At 39.0% G+C, this 26,363-nt stretch overlaps 2 protein-coding genes across 2 annotated transcripts; both read right to left on the reverse strand.

The window, feature by feature from the left end:
* Positions 1-1,011: 1,011 nt before the first annotated feature.
* Positions 1,012-3,796, reverse strand: LOC110723588. The gene is made up of 4 exons (XM_021902936.1): positions 3,637-3,796; positions 3,363-3,461; positions 2,346-2,874; positions 1,012-1,788 (listed from the first exon to the last, which is right to left on the reverse strand). The coding sequence occupies exons 1-4, from the start codon at positions 3,758-3,760 to the stop codon at positions 1,152-1,154; spliced, it is 1,389 nt and encodes a 462-aa protein (XP_021758628.1). The 5' UTR covers positions 3,761-3,796; the 3' UTR covers positions 1,012-1,151.
* A 4,323-nt stretch (positions 3,797-8,119) lies between these two features.
* Positions 8,120-21,771, reverse strand: LOC110723887. The gene is made up of 2 exons (XM_021903292.1): positions 21,456-21,771; positions 8,120-8,875 (listed from the first exon to the last, which is right to left on the reverse strand). The coding sequence occupies exons 1-2, from the start codon at positions 21,571-21,573 to the stop codon at positions 8,274-8,276; spliced, it is 720 nt and encodes a 239-aa protein (XP_021758984.1). The 5' UTR covers positions 21,574-21,771; the 3' UTR covers positions 8,120-8,273.
* Positions 21,772-26,363: the final 4,592 nt, after the last annotated feature.

Raw genomic sequence — 26,363 nt, forward strand, 5'->3', positions numbered from 1 at the left:
TGAACCGAACTCATAAAAGCTAAACTAAACTGAACATTTTATTAGCGAAGAAAAGTAGGAATTGAACTGAAATTAAATGATTGAAACTGAACTGAATTAAACCGAAAATAAGCTGAAGAAAACAAACCTTTAGTATTTCCTTTTTTTTTCTATGAACGTTTCTTCCACTTATTATTTATGTGATCAAATTTTAAATTTATAAGTATCTTTGATAACTTACCATGTGAAATTCGTCCTAATGCATATCGTACATTTTCATATTTTTATCTTTGTGTAATTTAAGTAGTAACATAGTAACAACTACGGTAACATTTTATTTAGAAAAATGACTACTTTAAGAAATAAGACTTGAAAAATAGCCTAACAAAAAGTGGTCTGATCTAACTATAACCCATAACACATGTAAGTTTGGTGTAAAGCTTTGTTCTATTCGACTTATTTATTTGGAGACACAAATTTGAATAATGCAGAATTGCAAAGTTACGAGGTTTACTCAAATTTGTTGCAATAGGTGAGGTATCCGCCAGACACAACTCTGAAGTCTGAATAATGCATAATTGCAGAGTTACGTAAGTTCAAGTTTGTTACAATAGGTGAGGTATCCAAATAAATGCTAAACATGTTCATTCACTTTCTCTTGAGATTTGCCGCCTTAAATTGCTGAATATGTGTAGCTTTTTCCCTTCTTTTCTCCCTTTTATTTAAAGAACAATGTTCAACAATTACGGTCAAATCTTGTCCATTATGCTACTACTTTGTTGATGATTACTGATTAGGCTAGTAATCATTATTTCTTTCAAGGTCTTTGCCAATTGCCACCAATGTCTCCTTTAATTGTGTTGCACCAAAGTCCCTTTAGGTCTTTAGCATTGTTTTAGGCATTTGTGTAATGTAACCAAAAATATTAATATTTGTATAACCAAAAATGATTTGCCCTAACTAAAATTGAGTAATAAAAGTTGATAAATCGAATGCCAATGATGATGGAATAGAATGACTATAATAGAAAATGTTTAGTATATTCATGTTACAAATCCGAACTAATGAGAAACTGAGACGATGTGATATATGGAGTAAAAGTTCAAAATAATGAGAGTAGTATTTACATTTCCAAATCACTCATATACCCTCTTACGGATAAAATCAATATGTTAATATCCCAAAAACTTTAAAGCTTCTTTGAGAGTACCTTTAAATCTTGCAATATCAATGGTGACATTTTGTCCATCAATATACAATGACCTAGCAGACCTATACCCTTGCTCAAACACAACCAATGGATCAGAAACAATGGGATCATCTGGACCGTACACGTCATACAAAGAGCTCTCTTTAGCTACAATCTTATAATCCATGTACTTCAGCCCCATAATATGGGCCGGGTTACCATAATAGATATCGGAGGCCCAATTAAGAGCCAATGGTACTATTTGGACTACAACAGCCCCATCACGAAGAAACACCTCATTTGTAAGCCCAGCACCATGGGCCCCCAATATGATGTCACATGAATTCACAACTTCGGCAAACTTGTCCAAATACAGCATTTCATGGGCCTTGGCTCTATAAATTTCAAAGCCCAAACTTACCATCATTTTAACCATTTCATCTTCGTTAAGAATTACTCTTGTTTCTTTGCGAGATATGAAGAGTATTTTGGGCTTCTTGTTGGGCTTTATTGTGCCTTTTATGGTTAAGTTGTATGATTTCCCAAGGAATTGCCTAAAGTCTGCCATTGTATAGCCTCCTGGAATTTCTGAGCTGTTTAGTGCTAGATTATCATGGTACCTATAATAGAAGTATAAACATGTTTAGTTGAACATCTGATTTCATGTAACAAATAGATTCATCAAATAAACAATTTGTTTGAATTTTGATTTGTTTTGGAGCTATATCAACATGTGAATCAAGAAATATTTAAGAAACGACTACTTAAACAACGCTCTCAACATTGTTAGCTACAAAATACTAAAATGAAATGAATCTAACAATACATCCATCAAAAATGAAATTGGTGAAAAAACTGTCATTTTAGCGTAATCATGTCTGCCCTGAAATGACAGTCAAAAGTTTAATGCTAAACAAGTTAGACAACTAATAGCAAACAAATTTACCAACATATCATTAATCAACCAAATAAGAGTTAACATATGGCTATGAACAAAATGAATGTAAGAGCATGCATGATATACAATATATTGAGGATATCATGATTTCCTCATTCCATGATTTCCTAAATATATCCTCAATACAATAAATTCGCATTTTATAATTATATAATTGTAGTTGCCTAACTGCTAGACAAGTAACCCGACATTTCATGTTACGAGTGTAAACTTATTTACCTGAGACCAAAAACAGCAGCAGGAAAGCAATGAACTCTTCCATCTTCATCACCATTTATAACTTCAAAAGATGACAACTCCTTCAAAACCTCCTTATACTTAAAAACCCACCAATCTGCATAATCCGTGATTAGAAATTGCACTTGAGAATTAAAATGCCGAGAAGTGAGAAATAATGGGATTATAATCTCATTAATTTCATGAAATACATTTCCTATAAATCCACCAGTTGAGAATATTATTGTTGGAACTTGATGTGTAACCTCACAATAAGAAGATGTATTTTTTCTTTGTGTAATATTAGTCCCATGAAGTATTTGTATTGGTGTGACTTCTTTCATGGCCGTCGGATCTTCCCTTCTAGCGTATGGCTGAACCGTCCGTTTCTCTGATGGTTGATCGGACGGTACGTACACAACCAAGGGTTGGTTGGTTGGTATAATCACTTGTTTGTTGATGATGCATTGTTCAAAGTGGAATTCATAGAGGCATGAAACTCCGGTAGCATCTAGTTGAGCTAGATCTTTCCCTGGTATTATTACACATTTTGAAAAGCCAATTCGGTGTTAGATTAATACTCCCTCTATTTCACCTGAGTGTTCGACTGCCCATAAGGTTATGTACACATATTATAGAAAAAATTCAGCGAGTTCAATGGACACGTATATAATATTGCTGAAAGTGATGGATAACTCAATTGATTAGAACTTTCTTACCGGTTTCATCCAATATGACTCCCTAAACATGAATAATATAAATATATATAACATTACTAGTTGCTACATGTATTAAACAAGTGACAATGCATTGATATCTTAATTCATAGGTAATAATAATGATCAATCAATAATGTGCAACATTATACTCAATAAGTTTTCTCTTGAATTGATTGTTTCTATGATAAATAATACGGAGTAATTGAATAGAGCTTAAATAGTAAATTGTACGTATAAATGTATGATTGCTTCAAAATTGAATATACCATATACGTCAAAAAGGGAATTTTGTGGTCTGTACCTCGTACTAATCTTCTTAATTGGATCTCAATGCCTTTTTTTTCATCCATAGCAGTGCCATGACTGCTATCTTCCTTCTTGTTCCATACTTGATGCTTCCCTTCATTTATGAAATTACAATCCACATTTTATTATTTGCATCATCAAAGTCAATATTAACATCAATCTGAACAACAACAACTATGTATATGAACATATTTTTTAAGAAAGTTGTATCCCGCTAAAAAAACATAAATAGAACAAAAAAGAACGGAGGGAGCAGAACTATCACTTACTCGAATAATCAAACTTTACGGAAGAACTCCTAGGTGGAAACGATTGTTGAAGAAAAAAGATGAAAAATATAGAAACAGCCGTTAATAAGATTATTAGGCATCTTCTTGTAACCAAATTCTCCATGGTTATTAATTATATGAACCTTAGCTTAACTTTGAACCTTAGTTAGTGTCGTTTAATGAAATTTTAAGTTGATATTAATATGTTGTTTGGATCGATGCTAGATCAAATCCATTAATTATTAAATGTTTGTAGCATTAATAATCTCGTGCATAACTCTGAATCTTTGATTGTTTGTCCATATTTTTATAATGTACAATTCTTAGACTTAAGTTTAGTCAATGAACAATTGCCCTAAACTATGGTGAATTTAGCGTAAAATATGGAAGATTGGCAAATTTTTAATGCCATTTACTACTCACTAAGTCACTATACTGACAAACTAAATCTAAAATATGGATTTTATATCATATGTTCGATCTATACATCTCTTACATATATATTTCTTGTTATAAATTCTAAATTATTTGTGATATATGATTTGAGTGTCATGGATCAATATGTTATTTAAGAAATGAAAAAAATAAAATAAAAAATGTACTCATTTGAATGTATAATTATAAAAGTTTACGATGATATACTTTTAATGTATGTTAAAATTTTAAGTTTTACTTTGTTCTTCCCATACGATGTACTTTAAGTAATGTAGCCAGATAATAAAGTGATTTTCTTTGCCATGTGTTGGGGACTTGGGGCTGTTGGCGAGGTTAAATTACCTACATTTTAAAACAACAAACAAGTCCTAAGCTTGTTAGATGTTAGGTATTTATAAATTTTTCTATTCATACCATTTGAACGCAACCTATTACCAACAAGGCAAGTAGCATTATTAAAGTCATTGATAACTCAAGCTATACTAAGGGCCTGTTCACATTTACTGAACTGAGTTGAACTGAACTGATTGGAGCTGAAATGAACTGAACTGATTGGAGCTGAACTGAACTGAACTGAACTGAATTGAGCTGAAATGAATATTTTATGAGAGAGGAAAATTAAGAGCTGAACTGAACTGAACTGAACTGATTGGAGCTGAACTGAACTGAACTGAACTGAACTGATTAGAGCTGAACTGAACTGAACTGAAATTAAGTAAATGTGAATAGGCCCTAAGTTACTAACCTTTTGCCCTTATAGTTAAGTTATAGGGAATTTCCTCATCAAATCATAACCAAGGTTGGTTGTGTATGGGCCCATAGTTCTTCTTGTAAGCTCACTAAGTCACTAACCCTGTTTCATAGCAACAATGTGTATCATCAAAATTGTTTCAACCTAATAATAAGCCTAAAATGACAATCATGTCATGGTACTTTCCAAACCAACTTCGCATGGAATTAGACTAAGTGAGTGAGACAAAGCTAATTACGGAGTAACATTTTTTCCAATAAAATTGACATCTTGATCAGATTATATACTTCATTAATAAATAAATTGCTACAATATTTCACTTTTTGGTACTTAATTATGTACTTCAGTCACCAAAGATTAATTATGTGCGGTGATAAAAGATATACAATCCTAAACCAAATTAGACAGAACTTGCTAAATTAATTTAGTTTGGTAAATGTGCACTAAATTAGCATACATATTTTATACGAAATGTGTCTCGATCTAACAAGCTCAACAACTTCCGACTTAATCACTTTAATAAACTCTAGTATTCAAATTTTACCTTATAAAATATATACTACCTCCGTTATAGGTTATGTGCAACGATTAAACATCTTTCCTCTCTGCTTTATGTCAAATCGTTGCACATAACATGTAACAGAAGTAGTAAATAAATTCTGAACTTCAACTATTAAGTAAACCTATTGATTGAGTTGGACATTTAACATGATATTATAGGTACCGTGATAAAAGATCATTGATCCAATATAATTCACCTCTCCTTTCAAGCGGAATTTAATTCGCACTGGAATAGAGGAGGTCCAAGTTGTATCTATATTTTAGGTCCAAGGGTTCTCGTGTGAACGGGCTTGATAGAGCTGAGTGTGTAAACCAATCTTTTTTTTTTTTTTGGATAAGAGTGTGTAAACCAATCTTGAGGTTTCTCACAAGTACATTTAAGTTTTTAATTGAGTTGATCAATTAATATTACTCATCAATACTCATAGATTAATTGTGCATTAATTTAGCTGTCACTTGATCCTATATAAAGCTTTTTAGAAGATTTTTAATATATAAAAGTATAGATATAGATAGATATGCTACACATGTATTTAAAAAATTAAAACTGAAATTTTTCCTTCATACTAAGATAAAGTTTGTGAAAAAAAAAAGTAAGATAAACTAATGCATTAATTGATATAATTAATGTTTATTTTAGCATAATATTTTCACTTTACCCTTATTATAGTTAATTGATAGCAACATATAACTAATCCTTGTTTTTTTTTTCTAGCTTCTATAGCTTTTTTTTTTAATTTTTTTTTGGTTGATTCTATTTGGTTTTATGTAGAACGTTTGACAACAAAGTATTTGCTTAACAGCATATTTGTCATGTGTCGACATTATTCTTCTACGCCTTCGGTTTTACTTCTTATACGATATAAAATCTCAATCTTGCACAAAGGTTTAACTTTTCAACTTGACAACTAGATTATTTTTTTGAAATTAAAACGATTACCTCACATCAATACATCATAGTGACTATATTGCTTATGAAGTTCAGAGTATATTATCAGATAAAAATATTGAATTTCTTTAAATCAAATTATTTTAATTTTATGTGTTGTTAAAAGAGCCACAAGGTCAAGTGACGGAATGAAATCATGTGAGATATCCTTCACTCGAGATATCCCTCCATAAGGGTTAGAGAACGTTTAGTTCACTTTATAGTAATTTTATTTAAGTTAAAAAATATATGTAAGGGCGTAAGGCCCTACATAGGACCCAAAATATTACAGGGATTTTATGTAAGTTAAAAAAAAGGCAAAAATAATAGGCATGTATCAAACACGGCTCAATTAAAAAGTAGAGAGAAATAAAGTCATAAAAAGAAAATAAGACTAGTAAATTAAGACATCCCAAAAGAAAGATAGATTGAGCCAGAAAATCGAAAGTAGTAGGTGATCAACATTGGTCTGGTCCACTAGTTCGGCCCTAATTCGACCTGAAACTAGGGCTGGTTTGGATAAGCCTAAACACAAATTTCTACATAAAAATCTGAACCTGGCTTAAAAATCCCACTTTAGCCCGATAAGTTCGCTATTTTTTGCAAATTTGGACACGAAATATAATATTAAGGCCCAATTCGACCTGATTTTTTTAAAAATTTCATTTTTTATATCACCTCTAGAAAGTGGTAGAGTTTCAACAGTGGGGCGTATGTACGACTGTACCCCTGTTACATTTTGCGCAACCGGGCCAGGAAGGCCTCACACATACAATTGGCTGTCTCTCTCGAATCTCAATCTTGGCCTTTGCGTTATAATTTGTCTCTTGGACCCATAAATATCTTTCCCGCCAACCTTCTTAGGTCCACCCACTCTATGATATTTGACCCAAACCACCCAATTACAAAATAAATATCCCTTCTCCTAAGCAACTGGATTTATAAATTAATTATATGCTTTGTAAGTAATAATAAGTATGTTCACGACTGCTTTTAGCATTTAGATATTTCAATTTCAACAATTATAATCCACTAATATATTACTCCTCATGTAAGATATTTCCTCCTCCTTTCACAAAAATACTTATAATAGTACTCTGTAACACTTTTAATTTGCATCATTTATATATCAACGATATATATGTACTGTACTAATTTATTATAGGTACATGTTATTCAAACAAAATGTTTTTGAAATAGTTTTATACTTTTATTACTGTATATCTCATAATATCAAGTTTTATATTTATTTATGTACTGTAATTAGTAGATTATTAAAGATATTTAAGATTAAAGAAGTGCTAATAATTATGTACTTTGTAAAGTAATAAGTGTGTGCACAGCTGCTTTTAGCATCTAGATATTTCAATTTCAACAATTATAATCCACTAACATTTTACTGTATACTTTTTGCATTATAATTCAACGATAATACCTAATACCTATACACTTTTAATTTTGCATTATTCATATATCAATAATAACTGTATACTTTTTACTAGCTTATTCATTATTTGTACATGTTATCAAACAAAATGTTGTTGAAATAGTTTAATTTGCTCTAACCAATTCAACTTGATCAAGTTAACATCAACAACGTAACAACAACCAACTTGCACTAAAAAAATATCAAGAGTTCTACTAATCTGCTTCAAGTCACTTGTAGGGATCATGGAATGCATACTCCCTAATTATACAAAGTATTTAATTTTAATAACCGAAACTATTTTTTCTTTCACTTTTGATCAACCAAACTCAAATATCTTTATTTTTCGTTTCCTGTTCATAAATTGAGCAAGAAAAGCAAGTGAGATCGTATGTACCAAATCTTTGATTTAGAGGCCAATTTTAGAGCTACAATGTCAATACTTCCTAGAAATATTACAAGTAGTTAAAAAATTAATGAACCTTTATCTATAACACCTAAACTAAAACTTATTTAATTAAAAAAAATCTAACTAACTAATTGACTAATAACCCATTGTTAGGATACCCATGAATTTTATTCCATGACTCTTCTCTTTGCATCTTCAATTGCTTATAAAAATTTCCAATGAATTTCTCTGCTTTCACAAACAATTCTTCCTCCTCTTCATACACTTCTACTTCTTCATCATCTTCAGATTCGGCTTCGCTTTCGTCGCCATCTATGAAGAACAAACTAGGCCTTGAAGGGCACTTCTTGATCAACTTCTTAACCTCATCAGCACAAACAATGATCTTCTTCACAGGTATCGATTTTTCGACGACGGTTTTCAAAGTATTCTTAACCTCATCAGCACAAACAATGATCTTCTTCACGGGTATCGTGTTTTCAACGACGGTTTTCAAAGAATTCTTAACTTCGTCAGCACAAACGATGATCTTCTTCAAAGGTATCGAGTTTTCGACGACGGTTTTCAAAGATAAACACGTTGTTTTTGTAGTGTTAACAATAAAGTTGGATGACGTGTACGATGAGTTCTTGTTGTCCCCTTCTAGGGCATCTATGCCGTTGTTCGAGGATGAGGATGAGGATGAGGAGAGAAATCCCGTTTCGATGCCAAGAATAACGATAAGAACATTTGTTTGGGTCCAATTTAGTCAAAATTGGGCCTGAGCACTAAATGATCCAATTAAAAGCCCAAGGTCAAGGTTCAACTCTCCAATTGCTCAAAAGTCAAAAGTCAGCCCACAAAGTAAGCCAATTGGGCTAAAGCCCAACCTCTCCAAGTATGATGAGGTATAAAAGCCCTCATATTAACACATTCAAGGGGAGAGTCATATACATGATCAGACACAACATCTCATAACATCACATACAAGATCAACGAGATCATATACAACAACAGACACAACATCACATGCATTATCTCATACACGGATTATTCCAACTCATATGCTCATTCTTGCATTGAGAAATACTCCACAAAAGCCTCAAGCTACAAACTCTCTTGCATAGTGTCTTCCTTTTTACACATTGTACTGACTTTAGCATCGGAGGGGCCTTCCTCGGAAACACCCCCGAGGCTAGTTTACGTGTGTTCACTGTGCAGGAAACCTTCGGCCCAACACAGCTTGGATCGAATCCAGTCTTCTCCATTTTAGTGGACCTTCGGCAAGGTCCCATTGTTTTCAACCGAAACAATTTGGCGCCGTCTGTGGGGATGACTTTCAAAAATCTTTAAGCCAAATTCCTAACCAAGATCATCTTGCAATTATCTTAGCAGCCATGGCTAAGAACCGCAAGAGCAAAAGCCTCCGTCAAGGAGCGGGCGAAAAGCCTAAAACCCCTACACCATCGCCCTCGCCGGACCGGAACTCTCCCAAGGGTGCCGGCTCGGGGGGAGGATCACACAAGGAGGATTCCCTATCTCCTATAATGCATGACTCTCAATATAGGCCGGACCACTCTCGGTCTAGCAGGGGTCAGTCTGATCATAGGACATATTCAGTGTCCCAAAGCCAACCATCGGCTGCACGGCCTCATTACCACACTCGGCCGGGGACCCCTTTGACGGGGCCCAGTTCGGAGGAGGTGGCAAGAGCGCTGGCAGTACTCATGGAGGCAATGAGGGCACAGAATATGCCACCGTCTCGTGATCGAACTCCTCCGCATACCCGGCATCAGCGGAGGAAGTTAGACCATGACGGTGGGAAGCTTCCTTCCTTCCGGGAACTGGAAGAGTGGGAGGAGGATTCTTGGAAAAATGAAAAACAGAGGAAGAAGAACTCTCAATTATTTAAAGGATCCTCATCCTCAAGACCAGCAGCGCATAAGAGCAGCAGCTCAGCTTCTCGGCCAGAATCTGCTCGCCGGGAACCTGAGACTGCTCGCAGAAGCGTCCTTGACCGACTCGGCGGCCAGGAACCGAGCGTGCGTAGTCGCCTCACGTTCCCTGCAGCCGAGGCCCAGACTTCCCAGCCAGGGACGAAAACCACTCCTACCTCTCTGAGAGGGCGGAGCGCGGTCCCTTCGGCCAGGAACAAGGGCAAGGCCATTATGCTTCCCGCTAGTTCACCATTCGAGCAATGGATACTAGAAGAGCGCGTACCCACGGTTAAAATACCGTCGCATATCACATATGACGGGACCACGGATCCGAAGGACCACGTGGCCTCGTATGAGACTCATATGCATCTTTGCCCCAGATCCGAGGCGACTTGGTGCAAATATTTCCCAACCACTCTCAAGGGGGTCGCGCAAGCGTGGATCTCCAAGGGAGTAAGGCAAGGCTCCATAACAGGTTGGGATGATCTGTCCTCCAAGTTCAGGAGCAAGTTTTCCACGGCAAACCGCCGAGAGAAGACTACCGCAGAGCTCATGGGTCTGCAACAGGGGGAAACTGAAAGCCTCCGAGACTACCTGACCCGTTTCAGTAACGAGTCATCAAGCGTCTCTCAGCTGGACCAGGGGCTAGCTGTTTTTGCAATGCAGAATGGCCTTCAGCCAGGAAAATTCCTAGACTTCATGGTCATGCATACCCCGCAGACCTTGGAGGAAGCTCTTAGTGCTTCGGATAAGTTCATCCGAGCCGAAGAATGGAATAAAGCAAAAACCCAACCTCAATCCGGGGGAGGGAAACAGAGGCAAATACCCTTGTCTGAAGGCCAAGGCCATAAGGCAAAGGGAAAATCAAAGGCCTCGGAGCCATCTTCGGCCAGCGACCTAAAGAAGGACAGGTTTGCCTCATACACAGGCAGATACGAGTCCTACACTCCGCTCTCTCTTCCACGCGCCAAAATTTACAGTGTGACGAAGGAGGAGCAGAGTTACCGAAAGCCGAGACCACTCCCAGAGTGGTATCAGCGAAAAAATAAAAATCAGTGGTGTGAGTTCCACGAGTCTTCGGGCCACAACACTGAAGAGTGTATCCAGCTGAAGGACCAGATAGAGGACATGGTCCGGAAGGGATACTTGAAAAAATACATCGCGGATCACCGCGAGAAAAAAGAATCCGAAAGGTTAGCAAAGGACCCTCGGCAGGACCTTGATTTCCCTCGGAAAAACAGTAAAAAACCGGAGGGGAAATTCCCTCCGATCAATGTTATCTCGGGAGGAATATACTCTCGGAGGGAGCACAAGCGTCACCTTAGAGCTTTGACTCACCAGGTGAACAACGCTGACATTCAATCTCCCCAGTCGCCGGTGCCGAACATGACGTTCACAGCCGCCGACTGCCGGGGGATTACGTTCCCTCACGAGGATCCGTTGGTGATCATCGCCACGGTGGCCAACCACGACGTCAGTAAGGTCCTTGTTGACGGTGGCAGCGGAGCAAACATTCTGTTCCGAAAGGCCTACAACCAAATTAAGCTGAAGCCCAAGCACCTTACGCCGGTACCCTATCCGGTATCCGGGTTCAATGGGGCTTCAACTTATCCAGATGGGAAGGTGACACTTCCTGTCACCATCGGTTGCGATGAGGCAGCCCGGAACGTCATGATTGAGTTTTTGGTCATCGACGCTCCTTCAGTGTACAACGTGATTTTGGGGAGACCCATAATTCACGAGATCCAAGGGGTCGTCTCAACTTATCATCAGCTGATGATTTACGTCTCAGACGCCGGCTTCCCCGAAAGGATACAGGGCAACCAGAAGGACGCCCGAAGGTGCAACTACCTCAAGCCATCCAGTAGTCGCCCAGATAACGACAAGGATGAGGAGGAGAAAGAAAAAGAAAGAGAGCCAAGCACAAAAAAGCCGAAAGGCCTAAGTGCTTCGGCCCAAGGATCAGTGCCCAGAGAAAAAGGTCCCGAAAGGGAAAAGGTTGACTCTTCATCTGAGCCGAAAGACTCAGAGAGCCAGCCGAAGAACACAAAGACTGGGACACCTGCTGACATTGGCAGCAGACCAGATTCTGAAGAGTCCAGTCCATCGGCAATGGACATGGACCAACGGACTGAAACAGTTGAGTTGGCCGAAGGAGATGCTGAGAAATGTGTAACAATCGGGATGGACCTTGATCCTGACACCCGTTGTGAACTTATTCAGCTCCTTCGGGATAACAGAGATGTGTTTGCTTTCTCGGCAGCTGATATGCCCGGGATAAGTTCAGACCTCATCTCCCACAAGCTTAATGTTGACCCAGCGTGTCGACCAGTTAAGCAAAAGAAGCGGAATTACTCCGCCAATAAGAACCGAGACATCGCAGCCGAAGTCAAAAAATTATTGGAGGCAGGATTCATTGAACCTTGCCAATATCCGGAATGGCTGGCAAATGTGGTGATGGTTCAGAAGCCCAATGGTACCTGGAGGATGTGCGTTGACTTCACGGACCTAAATAAGGCTTGCCCAAAGGATTTCTATCCCTTGCCAAGAATCGATCAGCTAGTCGATTCGACAAGTGGCCATGCCTTGCTTAGTTTCATGGACGCATTCTCAGGGTATCATCAGATCTTCATGCACCCCGACGATCGAGCAAAGACAGCATTCGTCACGAACGCTGGGGTGTATAATTACAAAATGATGCCCTTCGGATTGAAAAATGCGGGGGCAACCTATCAAAGGCTGGTGGATCAAGTTTTCGCCGATCAAAAGGGCCGAAACATGGAAGTCTATGTTGACGATTCAATCGTCAAAAGCAAAAAACTAGAGGACCATGTAAAGGACCTGGCTGAAACTTTCGCCACCTTGAGAAAGCATCAAATGAAGCTGAATCCGAAGAAGTGTGTCTTCGGCGTGAAGTCAGGGAAATTCCTGGGTTTCATGGTCAGCAAAAGGGGGATTGATGCCAATCCCTCTAAAGTCAAAGCGGCGCTCGACCTTCCTGAGCCGAAAACGAAGAGGGATGTTCAGCGGCTCACCGGAAGAATGGCAGCCCTTTCGAGGTTCATTTCTAGAGCTTCGGATAAGGGGTTACCCTTCTTCAAAGCCCTGAAACTCCCGAAAACAAAAGAGCTTGTTTGGGAGGAAGAGCAAAAAGATGCCTTTCAACAGCTTCGGGAGCATCTGGCTCAACTCCCAACGCTGGCTAGCCCAGTTGAAGGAGAAACTCTATACCTATATGTGGCCGTTAGCCCAGCCACCATCAGCGCAGTATTGCTGAGGGAAGAGAGTAAGAGTCAGCAACCGATTTATTTCGTCAGTCATACACTGACGGATGCCGAGACCCGCTATCCTCTACTCGAGAAAGTTGCTTTCGCGGTAGTGGTAGCTGCTCGGAAGCTGAGGCCCTATTTTGATTGCCATCAGATAGTGGTCTTAACTGATCAGCCGTTGGAAAAAGTTCTTGGCAAGGTTGAAAAATCCGGTAGACTAGCCAAGTGGGCTTTTGAGCTCACCGAATTCAGCATCAGCTACCGTCCGAGGGCTGCCATCAAGGCTCAAGCCCTGGCGGATTTCTTGGCCGAATGCTCATACCAAGAAGTGCTGGACAGTGACAAGAAAGTCTGGACCGTGTTTACGGATGGGTCTTCCACCGAAAACGGTTCGGGGGCAGGAGTAGTGATAACTTCCCCCGAAGGCAAATCCTTTGAGTATGCACTAAAATTTTCTTTTAAGGCCTCGAACAATGAAGCCGAATATGAGGCAGCAATCGCCGGCCTACAATTGTGCATCTCCTTGGAAGCCGATCATGTCTGCTTAAAAACAGACTCTCAGCTAGTTGCATATCAGATCAGTGGCAGCTATGAGGCCAAAGAGCCCTCCATGATAGCTTATCTTGCCAAGATCAAATCAGTCATTGCAGAGCTGAAAACTTTTGAGGTTCAGCTGATCCCAAGGGGTCAGAATACTCAGGCCGATGCACTCTCCAAACTTGCTAGTTCATCTTTTACCGAGCTGAACAGGTCTGTATATGTAGAAGTGCGTCGAGTAAGAAGTGTCGACGAAGCACCTGAAGTGTGCTGCGCCGACCCAGAGCCTAGTTGGATGGAACCCATTTTAGCTTTTAAGCTTCGGGGAGAAACTCCTGAGGACAAAGCTTTGGCCTCCAAAATGAAGAGAACCAGCTCTAGGTTCATTGTCTTCAAGGGGGAACTTCTGAAAAAGTCCTTCTCAGCCCCATTGCTGAAATGCGTGGGACCAACAGATGCAGATTATATCCTGCGGGAGATTCACCTCGGCATCTGTGGGAACCACATTGGGGGAAGAACCTTAGCCCACAAGGCATTGAGGGCCGGATATTACTGGCCCACCATGATCGCAGATGCTAAGGAGCTGGTTCGGAAATGCGAAAAATGTCAAAAATATGCTCCAGTTATCCATCAGCCAGCAAGGGATCTTCAGCCGATCCTTAATCCACTCCCGTTTGCCCAATGGGGACTGGATATACTGGGACCATTTCCAGAGGCTGTGTACCAGAAAAAATGGCTGATAGTTGGTGTCGACTACTTCAGTAAATGGATCGAGGCCGAAGCAGCCTCGAACATTACAGAGCAAACTGTCAGAAAATTTATCTGGCAGAATATCATCACTCGCTTTGGCATCCCGAGAGTATTTGTTTTCGATCATGGGAGGCAATTTGACAACTTACCGCTGAAGCGATATACAGATCAGTTCGGCATAAAACTGGCATTTTCAGCGGTATGCCACCCGCAGAGTAACGGACAAGCCGAAGCAGCAAATAAACAGATCTTAAGTGCCCTCAAGAAGAGGGTGGAAGATCAAAAGTCCAAATGGCTAGAGGAGCTCCCTGGAACCCTTTGGTCCCTTCGGACAACTGAAAAAGAGGCAACGGGCCACTCACCTTTTGAACTGGTGTATGGTGCCGAAGCCGTCCTTCCAGTGGAAATTGGCTCTGAGAGCCTTCGAGTGCACCATTTCTCGGCTGAGAATGAGCGACTGATGAGGGAATCTCTCGACTTCCTCGACGAAGTAAGAGACTCAGCTCGAGATAAAATGGCGGCCTATAAGCAGAGAGTCAGCAAATTTTATAACCGAAGGGTCCATGCAAGGCCTCTCAAAATTGGGGATCTTGTCCTTCGGAATGCTGCTGCAGTTCAGAAAGGCCGAATCCATGGGAAGCTCTCAGCTACATGGGAGGGACCTTATGAAATTTATGATGAGCTTCAGCCAGGGACATACCGACTTCGGCAGTTGGATGGAACTGAGTTGAAGAATCACTGGAATGCTGATGTACTGAAAAAATACCATGTGTAAACCCTTCGGGGCAGAACAATCTTTGTAAGTACATTTTGAACTAATGACAGGCCTTGGAGCCGCCATTTATATAAAATTTACAACTGTTTATCCTTTCAAAATTTTCTTTGTTCTATCTACTCTTTGAGGGTTTTTTATTCAGCCTCGTCTGAAGCCTTCGCCTTCGGGTAACTGGGTTTCAGATTGCTGACAAAACCTGTCTTTTTAAAGAACACCGGTCTTTCAGCTGAAGTCAAACTTCAGTAAGACTTGTTCTCCAAAGACATGAGTCCATGGACAATTCTGGGATATTGCCTTAACTGAGCCTTGTATCCCAGAGAGCCATTATCCGAAACATTGCCTTAAGTTGGCCCTGTGTTTCGGGTATCCATTTTTCAAAGATAGCCAGAAAATCAAGGATAACAGCAACAGTTGAAAATTTTTAAATCAGCCTCGTCTGAAACCTTCGCCTTCGGGTAACTGGGTTTCAGATGGCTTACAAAACTCATGTCTTTTTAAAGAACACTGGTCTTTCAGCTGAAGTCAAACTTCAGTAAGACTTGTTCTCCAAAGACATGAGTCCATGGACAATTCTGGGATATTGCCTTAGCTGAGCCTTGTATCCCAGAGAGCCATTATCCGAAACATTGCCTTAAGTTGGCCCTGTGTTTCGGGTATCCATTTTTCAAAGATAGACAGAAAATCAAGGATAACAGCCTTTTTAAATCAGCCTCGTCTGAAACCTTCGCCTTCGGGTAACTGGGTTTCAGATGGCTTACAAAACTCAGTCTTTTTTAAAGAACACTGGTCTTTCAGCTGAAATCAAACATCAGTAAGACCTGTTCTCCAAAGACATGAGTCCATGGACAATCCTGGGATATTGCCTTAACTGAGCCTTGTATCCCAGAGAGCCATTATCCGAAACATTGCCTTAAGTTGGCCCTGTGTTTCGGATATGCGTCTTCTTTAAGAACGCTGGTCTTTCAGCTGAAGTCAAATTTCAGTAAGACTTGTTCTAAAGAGGTTAGTCCCAGAAAGCTAATATCCCAAGCATTGCCTTCAGTTGGCCCTGTGTTTCGGATATCCAACTTTCAGACAATCTTCAGTAAGACTTGTATCCCAGAAGCATTGCCTTCAGTTGGCCCTGTGTTTCGGATATCCAACTTTCAGACAGTCAATCTTCAGTAAGACTTGTATCCCAGAAGCATTACCTTAAGTTGGCCCTGTGTTTCGGATATCTATTTTGAAGAAGTTCAGAAATTGCTCATTCAACTAAAGTCATACTTCAATTTCTGTGGGGGCAAGAAGCACGCAGTGCAGCTATGTTCGGCAGAGTTGAAGAAAAGAAACAGTAAAGCATTCAAAAATAAAGCAACTGAAAAAAAAAAAATTTTGAGCTACAAGTTCAATAATTCAGTATCGGCAGCCGCCCACAAGCGGAAAATAACAGCTGCCGAAATACGTACATAAGCAAAAAAATAAAACTGCTGTACGACAAGGCAAGCTGAAGCAAAAAAACAAGGCAAAAAACTCAGAAAGCGGCAAGTCTAAAGTTAAGCACATGATGAACCGCAAGATTCTGAAGACGACTGCCCGAGTTCCTATGCTTCAGCCGGGGGATCAGACTGATCAGCGTTGAGTCCCATGATGGCCTCAGCCCCAGCAGCCGAAGAGGCGGGCTTTGCATTTTGCCGAGCCTCCCTTTCCCTCTGCTCAGCTTCCAACTCCAGTCTTTCAGCTTCCTCTTCGGCTTCCTCAGCCTTAAGAATTTCAGCTTCAGCTGGAGTTGCATACTTCATGTGAGGGTCTTCGGGATTCTGGACCCACTCAGCACATTTAGACCAGTCCAGCTTCGGCTCAGCATGAAGGCAGAGTCTTCGGCATACTCGGAATCCGTTTCTGAAACCCATCTCATATTCCTCTTGGGTATAAACACGGACCTTGAGTGAAGCCTCAGCATCAGCCAGCTTCTTCTGGGTCTCCTCCAAGTCTTCCTTGGATTTCTTCAGCTGTTCAGCGACTTTGGAGGAGGAACCCTTCAGCTCATTCAGCTCTTGCTGAATTTGGAAAGCCTTTGTCTGAGCTTGGGCCACTTCAACTTTCTGGATCAGCAGTCGATCCTCAGCCTCTTGGAATTTAGCTCTTTGGGCTTCAGCAGCAGCAGCAGCCTCTGAGAGTTGGACGTCTTTGGCCAGGAGCAACTCTTCAGCAGCCATTCGGCTGGCTTCAAGAGCCTCTAGACGCTGCTGCACTTCAGCTTGTGCAGCAGTTCCTTCTTGAATTCGGCTCTCAATAGCAGCCTTGAATTTGGAGACGTCCACTCCCATATGCTCCTGGAGAAATTTTTCCCCTTCCATCAGTGGGGGAAAAACCTCCATCTCCATAGCATCGCAGAAGGTTTTCAGAGCTTCGACAGCTTTTTTACCGTACTCCTCAACCTCCTGCTGCTTCTCTTCAGCTGCTGCTTGCTTCAGCTTAGCAAGCTTAACTTCCTCTTCAGCCACCTTCCTTTCGTGCACAGCAGCGTCTACCCTATCTTGTAGGGTATCAATCAGCTCTACAGTGAGAGTCTGATTGTGCACGAACTGAAAACAGGAAGACAAAAAAAAAAATAAGTAATAAAAAAAAATAGAGCTGAATTTCGGAGGAAATGAAGGAAAATTACCTGCATCATCAGCAGTTGGTTAGACCTGGCTGGGTCAGGAACTGATCTACTGGATTCGCCCATCCCAGCAGTGGCCTTCAGCGACCAGATCCTTGCCCTGTCTACTTCGGACATGCCAGCAAAACTGCCGAAGTAGGCTTCAGCTCCTTCTCGGTTTTGACCCCATATGAGGTCCCAGATGTGATCTGGGATTGGAATTCGGGGGGCCGAGAAACCCATTTCTCCAGAATGCAGAGTCTGGAAAGAAGGGAAGGACGACGATGGAGCTTGATTAGCTTTGGTTGTCTCAGCATCGTCCTTCTCAGAGGAGTCAAGTACTATGACCTCCTCTTCTTCAGGGGTGAGGACGAAAGCCTCAACCTCTCTTGCGATATCTGCCGTGAAGCCTTCAGCACTTGACATCACGGCATCTTTATTTCCGTGCTCAGCAGCACTCTCCTTGATTTCTTCTTGGACCCCTCCCTTAGGTTCGGGAGTCCTCTGATCCACCTCCATCTCAGGAGGTGGCGGAGGGGTCTTTTGAGGAGATTGGGGTGTTGGCTGGGGAACCCTCGGCGATCCATTGCCTTCCTCAGGTTCCCTTATTGCGACGCCGATGGTCATCGGCCTCTGCTGAAAGTCATGAGGGCCGATGATGGCCATCCTTCGGCGCCTTTTCAGAAGGGGCTGCTCGTCCATATCTGAGTCTGAAGACTCTTGTATTTGATCTTCGGGACGAACAGGAGCTTTGCCTTCTCTGTGTCTGTTACTCTCTTCAGACTGTAACAGACAGGGGGGAAGAAGAGTGTGAGTAAAAAAAAAAAAAAAAAAAAAAAAAAAAGAAGAAAAGAAAAAAGTTGTCTGAAAGCTCACCGAGGTTTTCAGCAAAGCCTCGTCTTCTTCAGCTGCTCTAGCTGCAGCTTCGGCTTCAGCAGCTCTGGAGGACCCTTCTCCTCCTTCACAAGCCTCAAGTACCCGTGCAACCTCTTCGGCTGTGCGGGCAGCTTCAGCTTCCTCGTTCAGCAGCTGAAACCAAGGGTCTCTCTTCTTCCACCAAGGCTTCTGCCTCTGATACAGAGCAACAGCCTCAATTTGGAAGTGGGAAGAGTCCAGATGAACTTCCCTATGCCTCGGCTCAGTGATAGACGGGGCCCGTTCAGTTACAACTCGCTCTCGGTTAACACCAAGACGAGCGTAGTTAATACCAACGTTGGTCTCGTCCCGCTCTGAAAAAAGGAAAGGGAAAAAGTTTAGCTCAGATATGGCACAGCATAAAAAAGCAAAGCGAGAGAAGAAAAAGGTAGTTAAAAAGCCTCGGCCCCAGCCGAAGAAGCTTACCATCCTTAAACTTTCGGCTGAGGCCAACAGCTGCTAGCATGTTCTCTTGGAAAACGTAATGCGTATCGGGGAGCCAAGTCTCCGGGATATGCTGCATTCGACCACTCCCCCCCGGGTTCGGCAGCTTGCCGAAGATATGTTGCTGATCCAGGTTCGGATCCGCCCCGTTATCTGCGGGGGGACCTAGACTTCCCATTTCGGGATCAGGCTCAGCTAAGTACCGGGGAGCGCTGAAGACGCAAGGGTGGCCCGGATCTGTGGGTGCCCTAACCCAAATCCATTGACCTCTCCAGTCCTTGTCTGAAGAGTCATTTGGCCACATGGTCAAGTATTGGGGCCGGGACTCAATCCGATACCACCCAGAACCATGGCTTCCGTGCCCACTCTGAATATTTGGCACTAGCCGATGGAGCTTTCTGAAGCAGTGCAGGTTCGGCACGTATCTGAAGAACTTGCAGACCCATAAGTATGTCATCACCCTTCGGATGCTGGTGGGGGTTAGCTGACATAGGGAAATGTTGTAATGGATCAGCAAGTCTCGGACGAAAACGTCCAAAGGGAACCTCAGCCCATACTGAAGCTGTCTCGTGTACACCCCCACATACCCCGGGGGTGGACGATGGATTCTATCGGATGCTGAGGGCATTCGGCACCAATATCCATCAGCTTCAAAAATGCCGTAGTGCAACTCAATTTGCTCAGCAAATCGATATTGATCGGCGTTCTCTACCCACCATGAGTAGGGGCGGTTCTTTATCATGGCCGAAGCGACTTCGGCATTCTCCCACTCTGAAAACCCAGGGAGGATATCCCAAAGGACAGCGGGAATTTCATCGTCCCGTCCAGAAGCACTCGGCTCATCCGTTCTTTGAGGAGGAGCCGAGGAAAGGGGAGTCGCCCTAATCCCATCAGCAGGGTCAGACTCCGGCCTTCGACCATTCCAGGTCCCAATCCTATTCCTAGGATCGGGAATCGGCCTTGCTCTTCTTGGAGCACGGGCTCTACCTCTAACTCCTCTTGCCATGGACTATTTCGAAGAGAAAAGTCGAAAGAAGAGGGGAAGGAGTTCGAATTCGAAGAAAAATAAACTGAAATCAAAGGAATTTACCTTAATCTGAAGCGAAATTTGCCGATTTACGAGTTCGTAGTGGCAAGTCTCAGCTTCTAAGCTCAATGCTCGGGGGAATTTGCGAAGTTTTGATACGGATTCTTGGATTCTCTCTCGAAGAATTCTGGGTTTGTGTTGGTGAATAAGTGAGGAGAATGACGCGCCTCTGTTTATATCTCCAGGTACGGGATACGAAGAGTCTGTGCTTTAATTTCTCTTAAGTACCCACTAAGTAACCGTTAAACACATGTCTTGTGACTAAACTGCCCATTATCCGTCCAACTTCCGCAAATCATTAACCGTTGTTATCTCATTAATTACGGTTTAAATTCAAATTTTTGGATCAATTAAATCATTTACTTCCCTCCTTTTCTGAGTTAAATCAAACCCGACCCGTCATTCTTCCGAATCGGGTCTGGGGGGCAAGTTGTTTGGGTCCAATTTAGTCAAAATTGGGCCTGAGCACTAAATGATCCAATTAAAAGCCCAAGGTCAAGGTTCAACTCTCCAATTGCTCAAAAGTCAAAAGTCAGCCCACAAAGTAAGCCAATTGGGCTAAAGCCCAACCTCTCCAAGTATGATGAGGTATAAAAGCCCTCATATTAACACATTCAAGGGGAGAGTCATATACATGATCAGACACAACATCTCATAACATCACATACAAGATCAACGAGATCATATACAACAACAGACACAACATCACATGCATTATCTCATACACGGATTATTCCAACTCATATGCTCATTCTTGCATTGAGAAATACTCCACAAAAGCCTCAAGCTACAAACTCTCTTGCATAGTGTCTTCCTTTTTACACATTGTACTGACTTTAGCATCGGAGGGGCCTTCCTCGGAAACACCCCCGAGGCTAGTTTACGTGTGTTCACTGTGCAGGAAACCTTCGGCCCAACACAGCTTGGATCGAATCCAGTCTTCTCCATTTTAGTGGACCTTCGGCAAGGTCCCATTGTTTTCAACCGAAACAACATTAATAATGAAGTAAAGATAATAAGTTGATCTAAATGTGGACGATAAAAGTGGAGTTAATGAGAGTAAGGTTGCTATAAGAGACAACGTTAGAAATTGTGTTTTTTTCGAGTTTTCCATGTGATTGTAACTTGTTTCTATTGTGTAGTAGTAGAAGTAGGAAGTTGGGATACCAAGTATGGCAAGCTAAGGTTACTTATTTATAGAGAATTAGAGGAGAAGGCATCTAATTAATTAAAAAATTTCTATAATTAATTAAGTTTTTAGTTGCTAAAAGTAGAGATGGTGGTTGATGGATTAAGACAACAGGAGTAAGAAGTCAAGAATATTATTATAGTGTTGGTTAAGCATTTGGAAAGTTAGTTACAATTAAGTACCCCAAAGTAGAGATGGCTCTTTAAACTATATTGTATTAATTGGAGTTTCATACATTTTAAATGCATTAATTTAACCATTATATTCAATATATAGTTAATACTATATCCGTTAATTGTTATCTGCAAATTTGGAATTTTTTTATATATCACAAATAATACTCCAAAGGTACAGATAACAATTAACGAAGATAGTATGTATAATTATGAGTAATTGATTTTATAACTGTATATATCGAGATTCTGAGACGAGTGTAATATTCAAATTTATTGTCAATCGTGTCATTAGTTCTTCCCTATTTTATAAAAAATATAAGATTACTCTTATGAATAGTGCGTGTGATATCAATGATACCCTTCAAAATGTGCATTTACATATAAATCCTCATCAAAATGTACAAGTTTTTTTTTTATGAATAGTGTTTCACAATTATACCCTAAAAAATATTTAAATACTTATTTTCTCTCATTAATGTTAGTTGATTTGGACATTATATATGTAAACATAGTAGTTCGCATATCAACTACTATATTGTGATTATATCCAGTCAAACTAAAAGAACTTCCGAATATGACTAGTTATGGTTGCTGCCCTAGTTACCTTAAAATTATGAACTTATTATTTAATTAGTGCAACTTATAGCGGTATAGTATATTGTGTTTTTACACTATTGATCATATACTAATGATTTATTGTGATTTATGTAAGAAAAAATGTAGTTAAGTGAGGTATTGTATTAAATTTTCTCAAAGCATATATTAATGGTTATTAAAAGACATATTTGCCCATCATTTACATGGAAAATAGACCAAACTGCCCTCAATATTAACAAAACAAGTTGATATCTGATATCAACTGTATTTTTTTTTATTAAAATAGTATGTTGCGGGATGTGCAAAACTCCAATTATTGCAATAAAGAACAACAAAGAAAATATTTTTATATCCATTAATTTTGAAACTAGGGTAAGCATTTTTTATAGAACTTTTTTTCAAGGGGACTTGAATATTTATTTATTTTTTTAGTGTTCCCTTCGATTCACCTTTTGGACTAATCTGAATTCGGGGATCAGTATTTGAATATATAAATTTAGTGGGCCAAAAAATAAAATACTGCATTTAATGTTTTTTATTTTTAATGTATTTAATTTCAAATGTCTACATTATAATATTATATGATTTTAGCTAAAATGTTGGACCACAGGTTGTCAAAGTCATGTCGAAATACAAATCTATTGTCCTACTTTTAACTATTCCCACAACTAAATTAGTCAGCAAAATCAAACAAAATACCAAACAAAAATACAAATCATATGAAGCCAGGTTTTATTCTTGTTATATAAATTAAACAAATTACAAATTGCAAACTTATACTGTATAATATTGTCAAGTTGTAATACATACATATGTACATACGTTAAACATAATTTAGCTATTGTCTTTTAGCTTTTTCTACGACAATTACTGGATCTACAATCGTTCTCTGAGAAACTACTAAGAGTATTAGATTTTGGTGATAATGTTAACTAAATTAACCAGTTAAAATCTACAAATTATTAAACCCCCCCCCCCACCCCCCACAAAAAAAAAAAAAAAAAAAAAAAGGTTTTCCAGTATTTTAAGATCTTTAGGGTGAAAAGAGCAATAAAAAAAATACTCGTAATATATAAAAACAATCTAACAAAAAGTGGTAAAGGCCAATTAATAGAAAGGATGACCCCAAAAGCAACATATATACATGCAATTTGATTGGGCAAACCCATGAGAAATTGGTGAGGTTGGTGAGAATATTCCTATATATATATATATATATATATATATATATACATATATATATATATATATATAGTTTCCGTTGTGTACAAATTCTTAAATGAACCCGTTCACACTAATTTATTACCATTAACATTAGAGACAATATGATTGTTTTATTAATAAAAAATAAAGGTCACTATATTAAAATAAAGATTATTATGTTGAAATAAAAGTTAGTATGACATTATAAAAGCTATACACTAGGTGAAAAAAGGCATTTGGCAGCGGTTCAAACCCGGTCTAAGGCACCGGTTTGAATCGCTGCCTATGTGAGGGGTGCCAAAACGGGGGCCAAAAAGGCACCGGTTCAAACCGGTGCCAAAAATCAAAATTGGCACCGGTTAACCGGTGCCAAAAAGGCCCACAAAAAAATATTTCAAAGCCGGTGCCAAAAACCCCCCAATAATCAATTTTTTTTTTAAAATTAAATAAACTAGAATTAAATGAGGATACCAAATATGAATCGAACATCACAATCAATATAATTCAATCTATTCAATATATATATATGATCAAAAAAATTACAGTATAGATCAATAAAAAAATTACAGTATATAAATAAAAAAAAATTACAACATATAAATAAATAAATAAAATTACAATATAAATCACAAAAAAAAAATTACAACTTCATAATATACTTGTATCTTGATTCTTCAATTTAAGATCTAAATCCATATACATGCACCAATTAAAACAACCAAAATGAATCGATTAACATGATTTAGCTGCGAAAAAAATAAAAAATAAAAACCCCAGAAAATCGGAAAAAAAAAAGAAAAGAAAATCAGTTTAACACTTAGAAAAAAAACCCAGAACATCAAAATCAAAAAATAAAAATATATAAAAAAAATTCAGAAAAAAAAAACAGATTAAAATAAAAATTAAAATCGAAATTAGAAGAAAAAAAACCCAGAGAATAAAAAAATTTCGAGAGAAAAAACCCAGAAATTAAAAAAAAAAAATCGAATTAAAATAAGTTTAAAAATCGATTAACCAAACCAGAAAATTGAAAATCACTTAAAAAAACAAATTAAAATCGATAAAAATAACAAATAAATCGATTAAAATAAAACAAAATTCGAAAATCAATTAAAAACCCAGAAAATAAAAAATAAATCGAATTAAAATCAAGAAATAATACCCTAACCTTGCTCATGCATGTGTTCGTGGTGGATTAAACCAAAAAAAATTCGAAGAAACCCATAAAAAATTTCGAAGACACTCATAAAATCAATTAAACCCAAATTAACTTCGAACAAACCCAAATCAACTTGTATTAACCCAAAATAATCAATTTTGAACAAATCCATAAAAAACACACCCAAAAACGCATGCATTAACCCAAAATCGATTATTGTAGCAAAAAATTAACCCAGAAATCAAAAACAAAATCAAAAACGAAAAAAAAAACAATCGAAATCGAAAAAAAAACCCAGAAATAGAAAAAAAAAATCAAGAACGAAATCAAAAAATTAACCCAGAATAACCCACAAATCGAAAACACCCAGAAATCAAAATTGTTGAAATCGAAAGAAAAATTGAAATTGAAAGAAAAATCAAAAGCCCAGAAAAAAATTGAAATCTTAAACAAAAAAAAAAAAACTCAGAAATCGATAAAAAAAAAATGCAATCAAATTTGATGGAAAGAAGGGTTTGAAAGAGAACGAGAAAGGGATTGAAAGAAGGGATTGAAAGAGAACGAGAAAGAGATTGAAAGAGGAGATGAGAAGAGATGAAAGAGAAAGGGATGAGAGAGAAAGGATGAGCGGCGAAGTGTTTTTGTGAGTGAATTAGCTTTAGGGTTTGAGACTTACCTTATATATAAATGGAATAAAAAAAAAGCCGATTTTTTTTTTAAAAAGGAATGGCACCGGTTCAAACCGGTGCCTTTTCTCTTTTGGTAAAAACCCGCCCAATTCTAGACCGGTTTTGGGCACCGGTTTAGGCTGAACCGGTGCCATATGGGGGGTGCCTAATACTTTTTTTCTACTAGTGATACGAGGTTAATTTTTTTAATGAAAATTTTAGTATAATGATCAATATGAATAATAAAGATCAATATGTTAAAATTAGGTCACTATTCAACATAGTGTCGTAGTTTAAGTTCATAATAACATTAAAGGTCACACAAATTTTAAAAAAGGTTACTATGTTAAAAATAAGGTTACTATGTTAAAATTAAGGGTCACTTTGTTGGATATAATGCCAGTTATGTGTGTATAAACCATAGGTCCACGCAAGATTTTCCGTGAGTTGTGTTCGACAATAAATTTTAGGATTTTTTTTGTCAAAAACTATCTAATAAAGCATAGATTTTGTGAGAAATTAAATTACTACCAACTATCAAGGTAAATTGCTGTAATATACTACCTAACAGAATATAAAATGTTGTAAAATACTACCTCTGTCAGAAATTCACCATTGACCCACCTCCAAAACTACTACCTCTAACCCCAAAAACCAACATCTCGAATGTCGAAACATCCTCACCAACTCAGAATATCCTCTAACCACCCCGAAAATATCCTTACCACCTTGAAAATCAATCCCCACGGTGGTTTTGGGCATTGGCGGATCTATGAAGGGGCCTGGGTGGCACCGACCCCCCAATTTTTTAAGTAAATGTATAAATTTATAGGTTAAATACAATTTTAATGCAATAAATAGCATCAAATTAGTGTTGTCATAATAGTAATGCATTGAGTTTGGACTAAAAGT

Source organism: Chenopodium quinoa, unplaced genomic scaffold (assembly GCF_001683475.1).
Source record: "Chenopodium quinoa cultivar QQ74 unplaced genomic scaffold, ASM168347v1, whole genome shotgun sequence".
Taxonomy (NCBI): domain Eukaryota; kingdom Viridiplantae; phylum Streptophyta; class Magnoliopsida; order Caryophyllales; family Amaranthaceae; genus Chenopodium; species Chenopodium quinoa.

What these genes read in the sequence shown, in the direction of transcription:
- LOC110723588 (XM_021902936.1), bottom strand. Translation starts at nt 3,760, where the DNA reads ATGGAGAATTTGGTTACAAGAAGATGCCTAATAATCTTATTAACGGCT. An exon ending in ATTAAGAAGATTAGTACGAG is followed by an intron (nt 2,875 to 3,362) that starts GTACAGACCACA and finishes TAATAATACCAG; the next exon opens with GGAAAGATCTAGCTCAACTA. An exon ending in GCTGCTGTTTTTGGTCTCAG is followed by an intron (nt 1,789 to 2,345) that starts GTAAATAAGTTT and finishes CTTCTATTATAG; the next exon opens with GTACCATGATAATCTAGCAC.
- LOC110723887 (XM_021903292.1), bottom strand. Translation starts at nt 21,573, where the DNA reads ATGGAAAACTCGAAAAAAACACAATTTCTAACGTTGTCTCTTATAGCA. An exon ending in TTATCTTTACTTCATTATTA is followed by an intron (nt 8,876 to 21,455) that starts ATGTTGTTTCGG and finishes GGACCCAAACAA; the next exon opens with ATGTTCTTATCGTTATTCTT.